The sequence below is a fragment of the Microdochium trichocladiopsis genome (assembly GCF_020744255.1).
Source record: "Microdochium trichocladiopsis strain MPI-CAGE-CH-0230 chromosome Unknown B0I36scaffold_5, whole genome shotgun sequence".
Lineage (NCBI taxonomy): Eukaryota > Fungi > Ascomycota > Sordariomycetes > Xylariales > Microdochiaceae > Microdochium > Microdochium trichocladiopsis.
This window is the reverse complement of record NW_025763548.1, coordinates 2,263,784-2,283,154: the sequence shown is the minus strand read 5'-3', so window position 1 is coordinate 2,283,154 and position 19,371 is coordinate 2,263,784. Positions and strand designations below refer to the sequence as shown.

At 56.8% G+C, this 19,371-nt stretch overlaps 6 protein-coding genes across 6 annotated transcripts; 2 read left to right on the top strand and 4 right to left on the bottom strand.

The window, feature by feature from the left end:
* Positions 1-920: 920 nt before the first annotated feature.
* On the bottom strand, positions 921-2,556 carry B0I36DRAFT_323560 (protein-tyrosine phosphatase-like protein). Its single transcript, XM_046153995.1, has one exon. The coding sequence runs from the start codon at positions 2,201-2,203 to the stop codon at positions 1,154-1,156; it is 1,050 nt and encodes a 349-aa protein (XP_046012950.1). The 5' UTR covers positions 2,204-2,556; the 3' UTR covers positions 921-1,153.
* A 233-nt stretch (positions 2,557-2,789) lies between these two features.
* On the bottom strand, positions 2,790-4,489 carry B0I36DRAFT_323559 (Spo7-like protein-domain-containing protein). The gene has a single exon (XM_046153994.1). It carries the CDS (start codon positions 4,192-4,194, stop codon positions 2,941-2,943), a length of 1,254 nt encoding a protein of 417 aa, XP_046012949.1. The 5' UTR covers positions 4,195-4,489; the 3' UTR covers positions 2,790-2,940.
* A 1,213-nt stretch (positions 4,490-5,702) lies between these two features.
* On the top strand, positions 5,703-7,284 carry B0I36DRAFT_374253 (putative alpha/beta hydrolase; the record flags this gene model as incomplete). The annotated part of the gene is made up of 2 exons (XM_046160257.1): positions 5,703-5,834; positions 5,902-7,284. 2 exons carry the CDS (start codon positions 5,703-5,705, stop codon positions 7,282-7,284), a joined length of 1,515 nt encoding a protein of 504 aa, XP_046012948.1.
* Positions 7,285-8,293: 1,009 nt separating this feature from the next.
* Positions 8,294-10,686, bottom strand: B0I36DRAFT_362981 (uncharacterized protein; the record flags this gene model as incomplete). Its single annotated transcript, XM_046158737.1, has 2 exons — positions 8,294-10,497; positions 10,563-10,686. The coding sequence occupies 2 exons, from the start codon at positions 10,684-10,686 to the stop codon at positions 8,294-8,296; spliced, it is 2,328 nt and encodes a 775-aa protein (XP_046012947.1).
* A 5,269-nt stretch (positions 10,687-15,955) lies between these two features.
* B0I36DRAFT_362980 (uncharacterized protein) lies at positions 15,956-17,682 on the top strand (the record flags this gene model as incomplete). The annotated part of the gene is made up of 3 exons (XM_046158736.1): positions 15,956-16,271; positions 16,832-17,403; positions 17,491-17,682. 3 exons carry the CDS (start codon positions 15,956-15,958, stop codon positions 17,680-17,682), a joined length of 1,080 nt encoding a protein of 359 aa, XP_046012946.1.
* A 145-nt stretch (positions 17,683-17,827) lies between these two features.
* On the bottom strand, positions 17,828-19,126 carry B0I36DRAFT_120788 (uncharacterized protein). Its single transcript, XM_046148031.1, has one exon. It carries the CDS (start codon positions 18,765-18,767, stop codon positions 17,973-17,975), a length of 795 nt encoding a protein of 264 aa, XP_046012945.1. The 5' UTR covers positions 18,768-19,126; the 3' UTR covers positions 17,828-17,972.
* Between the last annotated feature and the right edge of the window lie 245 nt (positions 19,127-19,371).

The window sequence follows — 19,371 nt, the reverse complement described above, 5'->3', positions numbered from 1 at the left end:
TTCTCACTCAGCCCCAACGGGATGCGTTGGTCGACAACTGTGTAGGTGAGGCAGGGATGCTTACCGTTTGCGTGAGCTTGCATCTAGCCAAGCGATGATGTTCCCGGAGAGTATAGACGAGACCTTGAAGGACTCTTTCTCGCGCTGCGCGGTAGGGGCCAATTGTACGAGGTGAGGGTGTAGTGAAGTTGTACGTGAGGTGGGTCGCGGAGGAGACGCCTCGCTATCCGTGGTAGCTTGTCTCAGAAGAATGAAGGGGAAAGAGGTATATGTTCGCAATGTTCCCCTCTTCGCAATCTCAAGTTGAACAATGGCAACTGCTCGAGAGGGAGAGAGAGAGGGTGTATTGAAGACAGAGACGAAGAAATTGGTAGATGTGGTTGCGTGGTGCTTGGCTGCAGGCAGTCGAGGAGGAGGGGCAGCACGAGGTGGGATATCGAGAGGTTGGCCTGGCCTGGCCACGACAGTTTCGGCACCGAGAAAGCAACGAGACCAAACTAGACTGTCCGAAAGTCGTCTGCCCGACCTGCAATGGTGGAATTCCCTCCTTCAAGTGGGATGAAGCGCGGGGTCGAGCGACGTAGAGGAGGCTGGTTCTGCCCACCCGAGGGTGATCCCCAGGCATCACTTCTGCCACACTAGCCAGCCAGCGAATGCCACCGCGGGTACGGCGGTCAAGGAACAAGAGTGATGTCCCGCCGACAAGGCTTGTCAAGTCATTGCCTTGTAACTGCGCCTGAGCATATTCCATGTGTCCATAGTCGGATGGCCACAACCACGCGAGAGGAGCCACACGCGAGTGTGGTCATCAGCCACAAAGCCGCAAACCTGCCCACCGCACCAGTCCCCAAGGCTGTGAGGCGCCTTTGACCATAAGCACCAACATGAGTCCAAGCACGGGTATATCTGAGGAATGAACATAAGATGAGACTGGATCGACGTAAACAATTACCTCGATCGCTTGTATTATAACTCTGATGTAATGCGAGAGGCCCGAGACAGAGAGCCAATGCTAGAAACATGTGAAGCCTCCTCACCAACGCCGGCTGGAAAGACGCAAGAATGCAATGCACTGAAGCCACTGGTGCAAACCGAACACCAGCTCCATCTGATGAAGATGCTCCTGGAAGTCTCTATAATCACCCTCCCGGTTTCAAACATCGCCTGTGTGATCGACGAAAGGCACAAAATGTGGCCGATCTCGATATCTGTCAGCATCGAGGATACCATCGTACGTAGCTGAAGCATCGACACTTTCGTCTTCGCCGTCCACATGCATGGCGTCCTCTATTCCTCGCTTATGCGCAAAGTTGCTGCTGCCGTTGTTCAAGCTGTTGCTTACAGCCAAGACATTGGCGGGGTTCATATGGAACGTGTTGACTGTACGTTGCGCTTCAAGGATGCCTTGATATGTATTAAGAAGCTGCTTGAGGTTGTCGTCGAGGCTGACGGAGAAGCGTCGGTACTGCACAAATTGACAGGCCGCGAAAATGTCGAGTCCAAACACGGCCATGAGATACGCCACCACCACGGCAGCAGACCGATCATTGCCCGACTCGCAGAAGACGAGCACCTTGCCGCGCTGGAAGTTATGCTGGTCGATCACCATGCTGCTGTCCTCTCCACCAGTAGTCTGCATTTGCTCATGCTGGCCGTGGCCGTCGTTCGAGACTGCCTGCTCCCTGTATATGCGGAGCATATGGTCATTGATCTTGCGCACGACGCTGGGGAACGCGCGGATAAGCTCTTGATTGTCAGAGACGTCGACGTGCTCAGCCTGGATGCCCAGTTCCTCGGCGACGCGATGGACACTCAGCAGCTGCACCTCGGCCATCCAGGAAGTGCGAGCAGCAAGCAACATAGTGAAGCCATTGTCCTTGAGCCACTGTCGGTCTTTCACGACGCTGGATGGGCCAAGGTAGAGGAAGTCGAGAACTGGCTGAGCTTGCCGGCGACTCTGCCACGTCCACTTAAGTGCCGAGTCTGTCGCGATCTGCTCCTTGCCGTTCTGAGTGATGATCTGGAGGTCTGATGCGCTCAGAGCGGCCGGATCGACATTTTCGAAGCTGGGGACTATCGTGATGGGCTGCAACGCTCTGTTAACAGGCACAGCTGGTATGTTAATCCCAGGTGGACTGGGTGGTCTGGACGAGAAGGGTGCCGCTGGAGTCGCCAGAGGGCGCCTGGTCTCGGCTGGACCCATGATGGCCCCGGGCTGCCCGGCTACCGATAGACTAGCTCTGCGCCGGGTGTCACGAGTACGTGAGATGGTAATGGGCAGATTTGAGATGCTTGTAATGAGGCGCCCGGAGGTAGAGTGCAGACGGATGCTGATCGACACGCGTGCACGGATGAGTAAGATTATGGGATGTGTCCAGGACTCAACCCTGGGCGAGGCAACCTCCAGGACGTGTGGACAGGTCGTAAGTCTTTCAGCCCTTTGGCAGGGGCGAATTGGTGGGCAGCTATGTGTCGTTGGTGCCGCTTTCCTGGCCTGTTCACAGATTGCGGAGGAGAGTTTGTTGCCACAGACATCAGAGGTAGAGCCGTGTCGTTGCCTTAAGCTTTGTCTTGCAGTGGCCCCGTCAAGCGATGGGGGGAGCCGGATCTGCTTAGCTGCAGCCTGTAGGTGGTGGTTGTGCCTGGCACAGTGGAGCCTCTCCTTTGTTGGTTGGTTCGTCTGTGTGGAGTTTCTCCTGATTTGGGAACATGTCACAGGCAGGGGTTCAGACACAAGCTCAGCAGCATGAGCTTCACCCTGTCACACGAGAGCAACTTGCTGGATCATATTCACACGACGGAAAAGGCAGACAGGCAGCCAAAAATTGTCTCCTATGGCTGGATTCGCTATATCACAAGAATTCTTCGATCTTGCCTCCCCCCAATCGCTGTTCGAACCACGCATGCCTGTTTGTTAAAATCTTAAGCTCCTGGAATGCCTCACGCCACGTCGTCACTGGTTTTACTGGCTTGAGCAAGTGGAGACGATATTTCCGGTGTCAGGGACCTCGACTCCCGCTTGGATCGAGACCCCGAGGAGAGATGCTTCTTGCGCTTCTTGTCCGATGCATTTGACGAGACACTAGCCCGTCGGCTCACAGTCGTACCATCCTCTGACACTTCAGCTGTGGGCGTTCGACTCCGCGTGGATCCTGCCGATGAGCTATTCCGGCGCATGCTCCCGCTGCGGGTTCGCTTCTCTTCTTTCGAGATGCTTGCAGCTCGGTGGTGGTGGGCATGGGGTATATGCTGGCCGTGGTTATATTTCTCAGCGTCCTCGTGGACAAGCGGTGTGCGTGCTGCGCTCCTGTACCAAGGCAGCCACCACCGCCAGCCGTAGCGCTCCTTGATGATCTTCTTGTCGTGCGCTGCCAGTTTTACTCGAAGGAGATTCCTCCTCTCGTTCTCCTTGTCCCAATACTCTGTGCGGTAGAGCTCCCAATTCTCTCGAAAGTTAGGCGAGAAGGGCTTAGCCAAAAGCAACAGCTTGACGTAGTCACCGCCTGGCGCCAGATCTTCCTCGTGGCCACCTTTCTCCTCATCTCCAATTATGACGTAAGGAAGTGTAGGGTGCTCATGGCGGTTGATATTCAGCTCGCGGTCCACCTCGCGCAGGATCGAAGGGTCAATGTATCGATACTGCCCAGCCGTACTGGACAAGGCGCCATATGTGAAGAAGAAGGCCATCGTGGAGAAGAGCTCAACAAGGAGCGGGCGCTTGATCACGACGAGCTTGCAGTTGAAGCCGCGCAGGCCTCGGTTCGAGATGCCGAGCCACCTTCGTGGCCAGCGGATACCTCGATCCCAGATGCCAGTGGCCCAGACGAGCACGCCGGTGAGCACTCCAGCCATGAAGCACACGTTCTCTGCCATATCAACCATCCAGTAGACCGAGCCTCCCATTCCACTGCCGTCCTCTCGTGGTGCGAAAAAGAGGCAGTAGCCAAAGAAGGTATTCCAGATGGCGAGAAGGCCAAGGAAAAAGGTGTGTTTTCTCCGCCGCGTGCGGAGCTCGAGAAACTGCGCGCGCAGGGAGGCTTCGAGGATGAGCATGTTGAGGTAGATCATGGACGGTGAGCTGGGTGTGTGGTGGAGAGGGTCGCCGGGCTGCGTCTCGCCAATGGGCTCCATCGGGGGCGGCTTGACGTCGGTTTGCGGCGCGCCCTTGACGATCGAGTCTATGGAGTCGGCCATGATCGAAGTGATTATGCTCGCTGTGCACTGGCCTAGGTGGTCGATGGTTGTGGATAGGCCGGTCGTAGAGATGACGCCGCCCAATCGACGGGAGCAGCGCCCACGTCAGCAGAGCACGATTGGCGGTGCTACAAGGGCATCCGGGACGTCTGGGAGAGATTGCTGGCCGAAGCCGAGGGTGATCGGAGGGATGCGCTACCGTGGTTCGAGGACAAAGTGAGCAGGAGTAGATTAGGGCGGAAGCGAGGGCATAGAGTAGAATGTTGGGCATTCCTTGGACTGGAGTAGTCCGCCCTGTCCGGGGGAGAAGCTGCGGTGGACCAGTCATGGACTCAACGTCATTCGACGGGCGGGCGATATTGTGGGGCTGCCGCCAGCACCTGCCCCTGCATGGACCTCGGGAGACGGGAAGTACGATCGTCAACACTGCAGCTGTGAGGATGCGGAACAAGCAATACGATCCAGTCTGGATAGAGATCGGAAGATGGGCTTCTTGCCACTGTGCAGGTGCATTTTTCGTCCCAGGAGACACTCACCATTGTGTGTACTGGGCAATACTGACGGGAAGAGCAGTGGAAGCAGAAACCCACCGCACCAAAAAGGCACAGAGGCAGGGGCCCAGGCGGTCTAGGCTCCGTCAAGTGCGGCTCATGAGAGGGCACATGTGACTTTGCAAATGCCCGCATTGATCGCGATGGGCATGCGGCCGCCAAGCGAAAGTTTTATCTTGTTGTCCGCGGGCAGAGCCCAGAACTGAGGACGAGACGCCCCCCGCTGTCGAGGACAATGATGCCGCCAGATCGATCACAGGAAGGAACAGGCACCAGCCATAATTAGATGAATGACACCGTCTGGGTCAACCCTCGCGGGCACGGATGGCTTGTTGAGGAATGCGAGTCAGAAGGAGGCAGTCGGGTGCTGCACAGCCAATGACGGCTGTGGAAAAGTCGCCGTGGAGGGAGGATGGCCTGTCGCATTCGCAGGCCGGCGCACGGGATGACAATCGCCGGGCGCACGGAGTTAGCAGGATCGGGCCCGGGACAGCAGGCAGAGGCTCTCTGTGTGCCTGCGGCGGGCCATCCTCGTGGCCGTGTTAGTGCCTGGCCGGCCCTCTTCATGTCGTCAGCCCGCATCGCTGGCCTCAACCGACATCCTCGCTGTCCCTCCACCCAATCCTCTCTTTTCCCTCCTTGCCTCCCATCCCTCCTCCGTGTGCGCGTAGCCAGCGTCGACGAGACCACCCATAGTCAGCCAGGAAGCCAGGAAGCAGCTCGAGGGTCGCTTATAAGCAAGCCCTCGCCTCCTGCTTCGTCCACCTCCGCACGCCAATGCCAACGCCCCAACGCTTGCTCCCCGCCATCGCACGCACGCGCAGTCGCCTCACCCACGTCGCCACCACCACTACCACCACCACCCGCAGCTTCGTTCGCACAAACGCCACGTCGGCCACTGCGATCCACGACCAGCCCCAGAACCAGGGCTACTACTACAGGCGACGCCCCCGCAGAATGGCCCCAGCCAACGACTCCCAGGGTGCTACGGGCTCCCAAGAACACCTGCCCACGCCGCCCACTGGCCGCATCCCACAAACAAAGAAGGCCTTCTTCCCCCTCGGCTACAAGGAAGCTGCTTTCCAATGGGTGAGTCTGGCTTTCGCCGCCCTCGGCGGCACGTCCGAGTCTCCCACGTACTAACAAAATCCGACAGTGGCACAGCGTCACCCCCCCAATCGCGGAGCGCAATGTCATTGCCCACATTCCGTACCTCCGTGAGGCGATCGGCTCTCTCGAGTCAACGCCCTCTGCCGACCATCCCGGTGCCGTCCAGTCCTCAGCCCGGACAGACCCTTATGGCCCGCGCACTTGGCGGTCCATGATGGTGCCGCTCTCGGGCAAGAACCGTGAGCTCAACGAGTTCTCCGTACAGCGCGATGGCGAGGAGGTCGACGACACCCTGGTTATGCTCCACGGCTACGGCGCCGGCCTCGGCTTCTTCTACAAGAACTTTGAGCCCATCACCAGAAACGAGGGCTGGAAGCTATATGCGCTGGACATGCTCGGAATGGGTAACTCGACGCGGCCAACGTTTCATATCAAGTCGAAAGACCCGGCTGGCAAGATCGACGAGGCCGAGAGCTGGTTCGTCGACGCCCTCGAGGAGTGGCGCAAGATCCGCAAGATTGAAAAGTTCACCCTACTCGGTCACTCGATGGGCGGCTACCTGGCCGTCTCGTACGCGCTCAAATATCCTGGTCACCTTAACAAGCTGATCCTCGCCTCTCCCGTGGGAGTACCAGAAGACCCATATGCCGCAAACGCGGACATGCCAGAACCCCAAGAGTCCACCTTTCAGGACGAGTTCACAGTCGACCAGGAGGCCACAACACGGAGCACGGGCAACGCAAACAGCCGGCTCAGCAGCCCCGGCTCTTCCGGGGCCAGCACCCCAAAGAAGCGGCCATATCCAGGGTGGCTCACTTGGCTCTGGGACGCCAACGTCTCACCCTTTAGCATTGTCCGCCTAACGGGGCCACTTGGACCGCGCTTCGTTTCCGGCTGGACATCGCGACGCTTCAACCACTTGCCAGAGGAAGAGCGACAGACCCTGCACGACTACGCATACTCGCTGTTCCGCCAGCCCGGCAGCGGAGAGTATGCGCTACCTTATCTCTTGGCGCCAGGCGCTCATGCACGCAGACCGGTGATCAACAGAATCCAAGACGTCGGCCGACAGCCCATTCCGACAACTCCTTCTGACGAGACACCTCCCACAACCGTCGCCAAGGAGACCGGGTTCCCGATAGTCTTCATGTACGGCGAGAACGACTGGATGGACGTCGCCGGCGGCCTCGCCGCGGAAGTAAAGGTCCGTGAAGCCCGCGAGCGCGCCCTCCAGACCGCCACGCCCGAGGAGAAGGCCCGAGAAAACGGCGGCGCAAAGGTCATCGTTGTCACGCGGGCCGGCCACCACTTGTACCTCGACAACCCGGACGAGTTCAACGAGTACCTGCGCGAGGAACTCGAGGACACGAGGCGGCAAACGCTAAAGGAGAGAGTGGAGCAAGCAAAGAGGAAGGCGACGCTGACATAAGATGTACCCATTTTGGGTGGAGAGGCACCTCGAGTCCTTTGCATTTTTTTTATTTTTATTTGGGAGCAGCGAGGGAGTTTTTCGCATGGCCCACGGCAGGCAGGCATATTGAGACTTTCCGCAGTTCAGGCGGAAATCAGCGAAAGAGGTAACTTGATATCTCGGTCCTTATTGCTTTGTCGCCAGGGGCGGGGGGCGCATTCTAATTCTCTGGAGCGTTTTGGCAGCTGCATTTGTACATACATATCCACACACACGCACGCACACACAGATGACGTCTTTTTTCTATAGACCAATGCTTTCTGTCTCATCATTCTACTTCCCCCTCTTTTCAACATAGCATGCAACGGCCTGTACGTGCCGGGGTGGAAACTTTTGGCCTTTGAAGTTTAGAGGTTGGCTGCCTTTTTTCGTCGCTTGAATGGCGGGGGACATATTAGGGCAGCATTGTATATCTCGCACTGCCGAGCGCGCATCAAGAGAAACATGCATGTGTTGACTGTGTCTACGTGAGTGTCGTTTTCACCAACACCGAGATCTAGTTTGTTTCTAAATGCATTCACTTGGTCCACAACATGTAGTGATCGGGTACTAGGTATGACACGAGAGAGAGAAAAAAAAGTGCCATTGAGCTGGCTGGTATATTGAAGCCCCAACACCTCGTCCTCTTCCGTCTAGTCTAATATATACAAGTAGCCAAAATCTCGCGTAGCCGCGATAGCATCGTGAAGAGCGTAACGACGTGTCGGCGTGCGTGAAACCGGAGAATTTCTATGTAGAGAGGAACAAAAGGAAAATGTGCAAGATTATTCTGAAAGCCGCAGGATTTCCCCGCGTAGATATGAGAATTCATGGGTGAGGCCAACATGAACCAAAATAGCAAAAGGGGTATTGCCGCACAGTTCCCAAATCTGAAATCGCCTGAAAGGCGACGGCTCCGAAACGCCAAAGAGTTATAAAAATGTTAGGAGAATTTCAAGATCGGTAGAGAGTTCCTGCAGAGGCAGGTTCAGTAGTCTCGTATACGAGTTCGCTGACCATCGCGAATCTGTGGCTGGGCGTGCCTGTCATGACGAGAACGGCTTGTGCCCGACTTATAATAATCGTAGTCGTCCTCGATCCTGACACGATGACCCTGGTGCTGAAGTCTGGCCAGGCTGTATTGGTGGTGCTGATGCTGGGGTGGGGCACGCCTCATAGGGATGTCCATATTGAATTCGTCTTCACTGTCAGCGTCTACACCAGAGTCTTCGCCCTCGGCCCAATCGTGATCGTGGAATGTTGGCATCGAGAAATTGTAATGCTTGCCGCGGGTTCCGGCAGGTCTCGAATCAGATTGCCCGTGCCCGCGAGGTGCGACCGATGAGACCTGGCCAAAAGAAGGTGCAGGGCCATAACCAGAGAAGTCATTGAAAGCGCTCAATGACAGAGTCTGGCTAGTCATAGACCGTGATGGCTCTGAAAACTCCTCGCGCAAGGGTGAACTGATGCCCGGAAGTTGGAACGTCAGGCCAAACGAGTCGTCTGAGAATAGAAGATCCCTTTCCTCATCGCCTCGATTCCTCTTCGGCGACCCAAAAGAGTCATCCGATGAGACATAATCGTCAATATGGAAGCTTTCCGTAGCTGTTGTTGGTTGGGCTGGAGCGTGCTTAGGTTTCGAGGATCTAGTGTCTGGTCCGAGTGGTGATCTTTTCAGCGTGTGATGTCTTGTGGAGGGCTCTGCATTCGGCTGCCAATGATCAAATGACGACGGAGAAATGGGAGAATGAAATGACGTCTGGCTCGGGCTTGATATCTTGAAAGCAGGTGAGATTGGCGTCAGATCCACCGAGGTCTTTGTTGTGTGACTCGATTGTGGGCGGAACGGATTCGAATCATAGTCGTGCGTGTAGGCGGTGATGCTACCGGACGTCATCGACCAATTGCGTAGCGAGCTTGATCTGTCCGGAATGGGGTTGTCGAGGTCGAATTGCTTGATACTGCTCATCGTCAGGGATGCGCCGCTCACATTACGTGATCGTGGTTGCTTGCTATCCCTGCGTGGTCCAGTCTGCTTTGCCCTTGAAGGAGATCCAACACCTTTTACATCATGATTTGACCTGCTGGCGCTGACGGGAGCTTCTGACCGCGTCCTTGCTGGGGATGTATATTGTGCTGCAATCATTTCGGTACTGTGACTTTGCTCCATGGTGCTCGTCGCGGGTTGGGCAGCGGCGATCGTCGAGGAAGTTTCTTGAGTGCCACCGAGGATGATACCGCCAGGCTTTTGCATGGCAGCTGTGGCTCTGATTATTGCCAACTCGTTCCTCGCCATGGCGGCCGCTTTTTCCTTCAATGACACAGGGAATGCCGCCGGCTCGTCTTTTGGTGTCTTCAACGTCTCGCCGATCTCCGCTGGGCTTTCCTTCGATGGCGGGACTGGCATTGATTGTCGGCGAGCAGCCTTATCTGCCTTCCTTTTTGCGATCAATTCAGCATCACGGGAAGCCTCATGCGTCATCTCGAGCAGTTCGTCCTCGACTTGTGAAATTGGGCGAAGGGAGGAAGTCCGCAGGCTGTGGCCCATGGAAAGGCGCTTTCGTGGACCTTGTGTATCCTGCTGGTCAATGGGGGCTGTGGGCGGCGGCGATGTCACGGACAGCATTGAATTGCGATCCGCAACATCCTCGCCGTAGGTCTTGGCACCTGTCGCTGCTACGCGATCGTAAAAGTCGAGAGGTCTGATTGTGGCGTCAAGAAGATCAACATGGGTCTTCGACCTGGATCCCATAGATGACGTCGACCTGTGATTGCCTATCGATGTCGGTATCGAGCTCGTAGACGATATAGTCGTGGTTCGGCCGGCAAGACTGTTGCGCTTTGAAGCCTCACGGTCGACCCATGGCTTCGGTGGTGGCAGTTGGTAGTCTAGGCTTGAGTCCTTGGCAGACAATTTGTATGGGGGGCCATCGGTTCTCTGTGCCTGGATAAGAGATTGGAGATCTGGCCTGGCGGCGAGGCTCGGGCCAGAGCTGGTACGCGGACGGGCAAGTGTCTCCGATTGTGTTGCAGAACCAGCCGTGCCAGGGCGGCTCAGAGTACTGCTGCGAAGTCGAGAGAGTGGCAAGCGGCGCGACGTGACATCTCCCGTGAGGAGCTGTACTTGCAACGACTGCTGGTTTGCGGCAATAAGAATTGGATTCGATCCATTTCCGGGAACAGGGTAGGTTCCTGCAACACATTAGCAATGACCAATCGAGACGACGTGCAGACTGGAAGGGGGCTAGAAGAAATACCAAGAATAGGTGGACTCGAAGCAGTAGTGCTCTCGTAGGACTGGGCCTTGAGGAACGAGGCCTCATTGAGACTCTGTTCGGCAACGGATCGCTGCCGTCTCAGCAGATGGTTGAGGAACCCCATGTTTGTATCCAGGCGTCTGTCCCCGACTCGAGAAGAGGTATTGTATTGTCAGGCTTCTTCGGTCTGGTGAGGAAGCGACGAACCGTATAGCCTGAATGTAACAAGGGTATACGGTGTTCTTGCATCCAGACAGAGGATCGTCTGGTTGTTAAAGTCCCTGAGCCATGCCGTCCAGGTAATGTAGGGTGTATGAGGGAGCAGAACGGTACGGAGTTTGAGGCCGTTGACAGCCAGATGGGCTCAAGTCAAGGCCCAGAACGTGCGGCGGGGTGCGACAAGAGCCACGGCCGCCGTTGACTGACAAGAGGGGAGGGAGGCACTGGAAACTATTATATCGCGGGCAGACTGGGGTTGTCGGATCGAGCATGGGCACCACTGTGAACAGGGTGACACGAGCAGGTCCTGTTTTCAAGGCGGCCGCAGGGGTCGTTTGGTGCGGAGTGCCCCAAGCTCGCTGTCGTCAGAAGAGCGACCGGGTGCCCACAGGCGTAGATACAGGGCCAGGGTCCGACTCCCGAAAAAGACAGGGACGAAGGGAAAAGTTCCGTAAGAGGAGGTGCCGACGACGAATGGGCAAAATGACAATCCTAGAAGGACGAGGACGATGAGAGGCCAAGAAACCACGACAGGGGCGAGGACGCGTGTGTGATGCGACGTGGGCGAGGGGATGCGTGTGGCCGGAGGATTAAATGCTTGGCCTGACGGAACAGGATGTTGTTAGGCGCATGCCCGCATTCCAGTCGAGCTGTCGCGACCGAGAGGCGCCAAGACAGCAGTCGCTCGCTCGCTGGCTCAAGATGGGCGAATTGCTGCTGCTGGAGGTCGAGATCTGCTCGCACGAAGGGCTCAAGAAGAGAATGTGCGCGGGAGAAGCTGCAGAGGTGCGGGTTGCACGCCGATGGCAGAAGATGGCAGGAGGCAGAAGGCCCAGAGAACCTGCCGCAGGAGAATGACAGAGGACTGGACTGGGACGGATGCCCATTGCTGTGGGCACCACATGGAAGAGCGAGCGCCTCCACCTGAGCAGCGCCGTGGCCAAGGCCGCCCGACTCGTTGGAGGCAACGAACAGACGGCTCAGTACAGGATCCAGTTTGTCAGGGCCCAGCGCCACTACGATGCAAGCAGCCGGACTAGTTTGAGGTGGTGTGTTGGTGGCCGGCCTCAGGCCCGAAGCTCTCCTCCAGACTTCTGCACCAGCCGAAACACAGATACGCACCCCAAGGTTCTGGGAGGCGTGCTGGGGATGCTAATCTGAGCCCCCTGCGCGACGACAAGCCAGGGGCGCCAGGCGCCATGCCCGCTTCGGGCCTGCTAAGGCGGTTCTGGTGGTTAATTGCGCGATCGGCTGCGGGGCCCGCCTGTTTCGCCTGCAGGCACAATGATATGCAGCGCAGTCCTGCTGCCATTTCACCGCGTCAGATCCATCTTCAGATGCCTGGGCCCAAGTGCACCCTCAATTTCATCAGATTTCATCAGCATGTCCATCTGGGACCTCAACCCCGCGCCTCGTCGTAAAGAAGGTATGTACGGGTACGTACTCTGGGTTCCTCCTCGTCGTGCTGCCTGCCGTGCGGCCACTTGTCGGGACCGCCGCCGGTGCCACGGCAGCAATACGATACCAATAATGCAAGCGGCCAACCTCGCCCGGCGTCGCACAAGCTGCTTGTCCAGCGCTCTGTTCTTGGTTGCCTCCTGGAAAGCAAGCAACAAGTATGCAAGCAGGAGCCACACGCGGCAGCAGCAGCAGCAGCCGCACCTAAGTACATATCAGGTGGGACTCTCATGTCGGCGCATCCGACATCGTGGCCATGACAGAACCAGATTGCGCCACGCATGCGGACCAAGCGCAGGCAACTACTCTCCTCGACGACAAAAAAAGAATAGCATGGGCTGTCATTTCTGCCCCCTCCCATTCGAGAATCTTTCAGTGCGCGGCCCTGCGGAGCAAAGGCACCTGCAGGCTTGATGCACTCTCTACCTTAAAGCACTTTATGCGACGCAGCAGAAGGAACAAGCATGAGACGCGGAAAAGCAAGATGCACCTCGGCGCCCATCTTCACCAGAATCATGGATTCCCCGCCGTGGGAAGCAAAGACATCGCATCCAGAAGCATCGCCAATCGCAGATCGATGGACTTTCCGGAATTGTCCCTGACCCTTGCTCGGGTCTTGTCTAAGTTGGGTACCTTAGTATCGTAGCCAGCCCCACACCCGGTTCTGCGGCAGCAAGCCTCAAACGGTCCAGACCCAAAGGTTTCAGCGCCAGTTGTGGCTGGCGTCCTCGTACACCTGGCACATTAATCATTATGCACCTCACGACCAGCAATTGAATGTTGGCAGTACCTTCGCTATCGTCTAGGGCCTCTTCCAGCGCGGGCGTCCAGGGTTGGGCTCTGTCTCTGGCTAATCTAGGCAGGCTTGACGTGGCCGGCTCTCATAAATTACGGCTCAGCCCGCCTTGTTTTAGGTTTGATTTCCGCCTTCACAAACGCTCCGGAGATATACTCAGGACAGAGCTGATCACTTGCTTATTGCATGTCAGCTAAATTAGCTGCTGCGAGCTTCGCAGCGTGACTGCATGTCTGCCGTGCTCGTGGGGCCATACTTGCAGGAATCGTGCCGCATCGTGCTCGGGCACTACCAGCAATGACCACAAGCCGCGACCACTAGGGCCGCTACTTTTTGCCAACGTTGGTTTTGCTGCGTTCTCGGAATCTACAACGCCCCCAGCTCTGGTGCGATCGATGTTCTACCAGTCTCTCAGCCACCGCACGCGTATAGCTGTACCTGCAACGCACGGTATAATCAGCATCATCATCATCATGTATGTATTGTCCTTGGCATCATGCCGCTTCCTCTCCCGCAGTGGAGCGAGAGTTGCCGATGAGCATTCCCCCTAATTAATTCACTGCTTGGGGTCGCTTGAGAGATGATGAGCGACGTATACTACACTGCGCAGCCGGATCTCCGGCATTGGGTCAATCCCGCCGACAACGAACCTATACGCCCATATTGTATATCGCGTCGAGTCGCGTGAATTGTCTGCCTGGTGACATTCAGTCCGGCTGCTGGAGCTCTTTTGGCGAAGTGCCCGGACATGCTCCACCAGTTGCACGGTCGTGCATCAACTTGCCGATCCCATGAATGCAACCTCGAGCATTGCGGCACATTATCGGCGCGCTCCCCATAACACCAGTACCTGGATCCCTGGTGTGGATCCAATGTCACGACATGAGCGGCACAGCAGGGCAACACGCAGTATGTAGTATATAATGGCTGGCCTGAATGATGCGCTGCAAGGGTGCACCCGGTCCTCTCGCGCAATCATACCCATATATCTCGTGTTATCGTCAAGGTATACCTGCCCGCCTAACGTTCTATAGGCTGTGTTTCAATAAGTTTCGCCGGCACCTGACACGATCTTGAATGTTTGCCGGTCACCTGATCTCCGTCCAGCGACGAGTCGTGTCGTTTGCTCCGGCTAAATATTTCATAGACCACATGTGCTCCCGGCCCAAGGTATACATGCCGTAGCCTGATGCCTTGGGTTGGCACAGGGACTGCTTGTCGCATACACTTTGTAGAAAGTGGATGGCACCGTAAAGGATCGTACTCCACCAGCGCAAACTCCCATATTTCATGTGCTAATTATCCATTATCGCTCGGAAGCCCACAAGCCAGTCTGCTACGTGGTGCCACTTCTCGATCACTGACTCTCGGGGACCAGGGGCTCGGACAATACACCACTGAGCCGTGGGAGACAGACGGGGGCTGGCGGGCAAACTATCGAAAAGTCCTGGGAACTTGCGGGGAATTCCAGCTTGCCCCCTTCGTCGCTGGCAGTTCTCGGATGCATGCGAGCCGTACTAGCCTTGTGAGAGGGGACCCATTGTAATAATGACTGAAGCGACCGTGGCGGCAGATGCGCTCAAGGCCAAACACGTGGGGTTACCGAGAAGGCGCTTGGCGCATTCTAGCAATCATGGTGGCTGAGCTAGTGAGTTGCAACCCTGGTTAGTGCCTCTGCAAGACGAACGAGTGAGGGTGCTGGGGCTATTGTGATGATCTGATGGTGGCTGATCGCGGCCCGCCTCGAGCGGTGGTCGTGCGCGCGCGCGAGAGGCATGAGAGCTCGTGCGTGCTTGCGTGCTGTGGGCGATCCTCGACGAGTTTGTGCATTGCACGGATGAACTGGTCCGCACGGCGTGTCCTGTTTTTGCGCCTGAGAGCTTTGCCCGTGCACGTCACACAGCGAACCCTTGCATTCGCGGGATCTGAGATACCATCGGCAAGCGCAGGACTCCATAAATAAAAGAGTGTATTAACGTGCGGTTAACCGGGAAAGCCCCTTACTTATTGAAAGGATCATCCGCCGCGTAAACTATGCCGCCTGAGCTGGGGCCGTGTGAGCTCTTTGTGGGCACAGCCAGGTTTACAAATGAATATGGCCAGGACATCACTGCGTGTAAATACTTCTCTATCTGATCAGGCGGGCCAAGCCGGCGAGAGGAAACATCGCTTCCTTCATTATAGCTCTGGCAAACAGTCTTGATCGCCAGTCTCGCAGCTGAGATGCAATTGGTGGTAGGATATGGACGTGCTTCGCGGCCGCCCATAAGAGCGGAGGGGATTCAACTTGGAAAGGCTCACAAATAATTGAGCTTGGGATGAAGCCAGCTCGCTCACGGCTCAGTGAGGCCCGAAGTCGTGCTTATGGGGCCTGGGACGGTTGCAGCTCGCATGATGAAACGAGGTGCTTCACCCACCTCGAACGTGTATTGACTGGTACACACTCGGTTACCTTCACACCATAGCAAGCATCATCGTCAGTACCAGACCCTGGTGACCTGCTGAAGATGTCACGGAGGACGTGCAAGCTGCCACCAATATCTCAGGCTGAGGATGTCATGAAGAGCCAGGGAAGGTGCGCGGGTGGTGCAAGCGTTGTCAGTCTTGTACACACGAAACTGGCAGTCATGATCAAGCTCTTTCCCTCAACAGACAGCATCACCCTGGGGACCATGTTGGGACGAGCTCTACATCTGGCGACACAACATCCACATCATCCACATCATCGCTCTACCCTATCCATTGATCCGTGCATCCTTGTCACTTCGTTGCAACAGCATTATCTAGCACCTGCATTATTAGAGGCTACTCCATGGTAAGCTTCGTTGGCCGGGCATTTCGATTAATCAATACTACGCCTGCCGTCACCGCTGGACCTGCTGCTCAATATATAAACAACTCGCCATCGACTAAAGTCGTCATGACGAGCACCAACGAGCCAACCCATCTTGACAAGGCTCAGCCCCATCCCCCACCAGAGAGCTGCGACTGGCGTCCTGACAGCCCCGAACCCGTCGAGGACGACCTTGGCCAAGAGTGCCTCGAGAACCAGAAACCCGCTGAGCATTGCGAGTGGCTGCCTGACCCGCCCGAGGGTGAGATCGACGAGATTGGGCCGCACTGGCTGCCAGTACAAGAGGCGCTTCCGACCTCTGTTGCTGGCGAGCAGAGCAACGGGAAGCCCCAAACGGAAGAGATCTCGCCAACCTCATCTCCGCATGTTGACAAAGCAGTTCGTAAGTTGACTTAGCCCCACGACCGAGCTGTGTAGGCACTCTCTGTTATACGCGAGTTGACAAGTCTCTTTCTGGCGCAGCCATCAAGATATCGGCTCATCCTGCTCGCGAAATCTCTCTCCTTGATGAGAAGTCCTCCCAGGCTGCTTCGTGTCCAAAGCCGGACTCGTCGAGTAGTAAAACCGTCGCTTCACACCAGAGCGGACCCTCTGCTCTCCCAGCTGGCGACAGGTAGGACCATGAAGCCGCTGTCAACCAAGAGCCAGAGGTACAAAGCCCTACGCGCAAATCATTCAAGGGCGTCCTGAGATTCACGCAAGATGTACTCCATCACGGCTCCAAATCTGATGGAACCGATCATGTCCGTGGCCAATCTGATGCCCGCAATGAAGATCACCAGAGTCCCGAAGAGAAACGCCTGAGCGTGGTCCAGAATACTGCCCGACGCGCCATAAGCATTGCTCGCGACGTATTGCATCCCAATCATGGGCATGCCGACGATGGCGAGACAAGTGCATCAAGTCCAGGAGGAGCAGAGGAACCTGCCGACACTCTCACAGTCCTGCTTCCGGAGCCAGAGCCAGACTTTAATGTCCTCGAGAGTGAGCAACCACGCCGAAAGCAGACTCCCGCAGAGCGGGACAGGGAGAAGAGGCAGAAGGCCGAGCTTAAGCAAATGCATGCGAGGACGCAAGCACACATCAATGCCGGACGCGAAAAGGCAAAGAAGGAAACCAAGGAAATGGAGAAGCGAGAGAGAAAAGAGCGGGAGCAAAGAAGGAGTCAAGAAAGCCTCGAGAAGAAATTGAAACGCAAAGAGCAGAAAGAAGCTGCCCGCCACCAAAAGGCTATCCTGCGGGAACACAAGAAGCATGAACGCCATGAAAGGAAAGTTCGTGAACACCGCGAAAAGGAGAGGAAGAACAACCACGTTGGGGGCCTCGATGCTGCGCAGGATGTTATGCTGCCGGGGATCACCGCGGCAGTGCCGGTTTATGAGGAACATCCACTTACACGGGATGTAGAAGAACATGCCCTGGATGGACCCAGGGATCAAGTCGACGAAGACGTCAGCCCCAGCGGAGGCACACGGAGATTGTTTGGAGGTGGTGATATGGCCTCCTGGACTCCGGTGCCATCTTGTCCTTATCGTCCGTCAGCATCACCATGCCGTACCTGTCGAAGCCGACCCAATGCATCTGACCCTGTGATGCACGAGGGTTTCATCCGCATGATCCATGCCGAAGAGCTGGGCCTTTCGTGTACATGCGCTCAAGAGGACGTTCGAGTGTACGCTGGTCTCGAGTCTTTGCCATTCTCGCCGCCATCGTCGCCTGCTCGTGCAGAGAGCTGCCTAGGGACACTGGCAACTCGCCCGCGCTGCAAGATTACGCCACAGAACAGTTGGTAAGGATGACCAGCGTGAATCAGAGCATCCATCTTAGCCCCGGCCATAGGTACAATGCTGGGTAGCATCGCCAGGATGCGTGTGTTCGGCTAGTGCCCTCAGGCGAAGAAAGCCTCTCACCTAAGATGCACAACCTCTTTACAATCAAAATTGATATGCTTGTAGTTCTTTACATTGATGCTCTGCAACATGTCTGCAGCATAGCGTAAAGCCCGATGCTTTGAAAAGTGACCATGGATATCATAATGGTGCACTTCTTTGATTGCACTTGAACGCTTCCCACTTGGTCGTGCCTAATCCAACGAGCCTGCGAGCGCCACACACGAGAAGCGCATGTCACCGCCCTCTCTCTCGAGGAACTTGAGCGGACCCCACAAGAGTGCCTTATCACTGAGGACGTCCTCGTTGGGTCCAAGCTTGCCCCTCTTGATAGGACCCTTGCGCGCGCCGTCAAGCTCCCAAAGCGTGCCGCCGTTGCCATCGCCGTCGTCTGTCTTGACAAAGCAGACGTAGTGCAGATCGACATCGTCCTGGGCGTCGGGAGCCGCAGTCGCGCCCTGCGAGGCGGCCTCTGCATGGGCAGAAGCCAGCTCGGGGGTCCTCTCCAGCAGGGCGCTCCTCTGCTCGGGCTTGAGAGGCACCGACTCGGCAATCAGCCTGGCGAGCGGGGTGCCGTCCTGCACGAAGCCCCTGGCCGGGCCGTTGCTGACGGCGTGCAGCAGGCCCATGAGGCCGCACGCGTTGCGGATGGTCTGGCGGAACCACAGGACGGGCTCGGCGTCGCCGGAGGCCGAGTACTCGGCCTCGCCGGCGTCCTCGGCGAGGCGGTGCGACGTGTAGGCCGCGCTGACGGGGAAGACGAGGAGCAGGGCCAGGGCCGGGCGGGGGATGAAGGCGAGGAGCTCGGGCTCGGTGATGGAGTAGACGTCGTGGATCTGCAGGGCCGGGCTGAGGCCGAGCTTGTGCAGGAGGGACGTCATGAGCTCCGGGTTGGCCTCGAGGGGGATGAAGGCTATTTTTTGCTGGCTGTCGCCGGCGGCGGCGCCGCCGCTCGTGGGAGGCGGGATGGGGGCGTCGCTTGTTGCCATGGCTGGTTTGCTTTCGCTGGTGTTTGGTGCTGGCTGGTGTTGTCTTGCTGCTGCTGCTGCTGCTCCCAGGCGGCCTTCTCTCCGTTGCTCGTGTGGTGTGTCCGTGCTTAAGTGCAGTTGCTGGACCCTTTAAAAGAGCACGGCGGGTGGCGCGTGGGTGAGAGTTGCAAGCTTACGCTAACTACAAGAGCACGCAGGCGTTCCGAGGTAGCTTTCAGGAGGGGGACCGTTTCGTCAGCCTGTTGTTGCCCGAACTGCTCAGGTTGTTCTTTTGCGGACAAGCTGGCAACACTTACGAAATTCTCGATGTGGCAACGGCTAGATTCGTGACTGCTCAAGTAAAGGCGTAGGGTCTTGTGATTCTCAGAGTAATACTACAAACAGGCAGCAGGCAAGCTGTCTGTCAAACGGCCATTCGTTGTGTTGTATGCCGACAAGGGGAGCAACAGCTCGGCCGATGCCCCGCGAGCTATCGATAGAAGCTCCGGGCGCTCCAGCTGGAGGGGTCCAGAGTTCGGACACACGTGGAAGTTTAACTTATGAACTCGAATTGAAGAGCTCAGAGAGATCATAAAAGCAAGTCAAACTTAACCAGAAGGATGAA

Bases quoted from the DNA above. Each gene is read 5' to 3' on its own strand.
- B0I36DRAFT_323560 (XM_046153995.1), bottom strand. From the start codon at position 2,203: ATGGGTCCAGCCGAGACCAGGCGCCCTCTGGCGACTCCAGCGGCACCC.
- B0I36DRAFT_323559 (XM_046153994.1), bottom strand. From the start codon at position 4,194: ATGGCCGACTCCATAGACTCGATCGTCAAGGGCGCGCCGCAAACCGAC.
- B0I36DRAFT_120788 (XM_046148031.1), bottom strand. From the start codon at position 18,767: ATGGCAACAAGCGACGCCCCCATCCCGCCTCCCACGAGCGGCGGCGCC.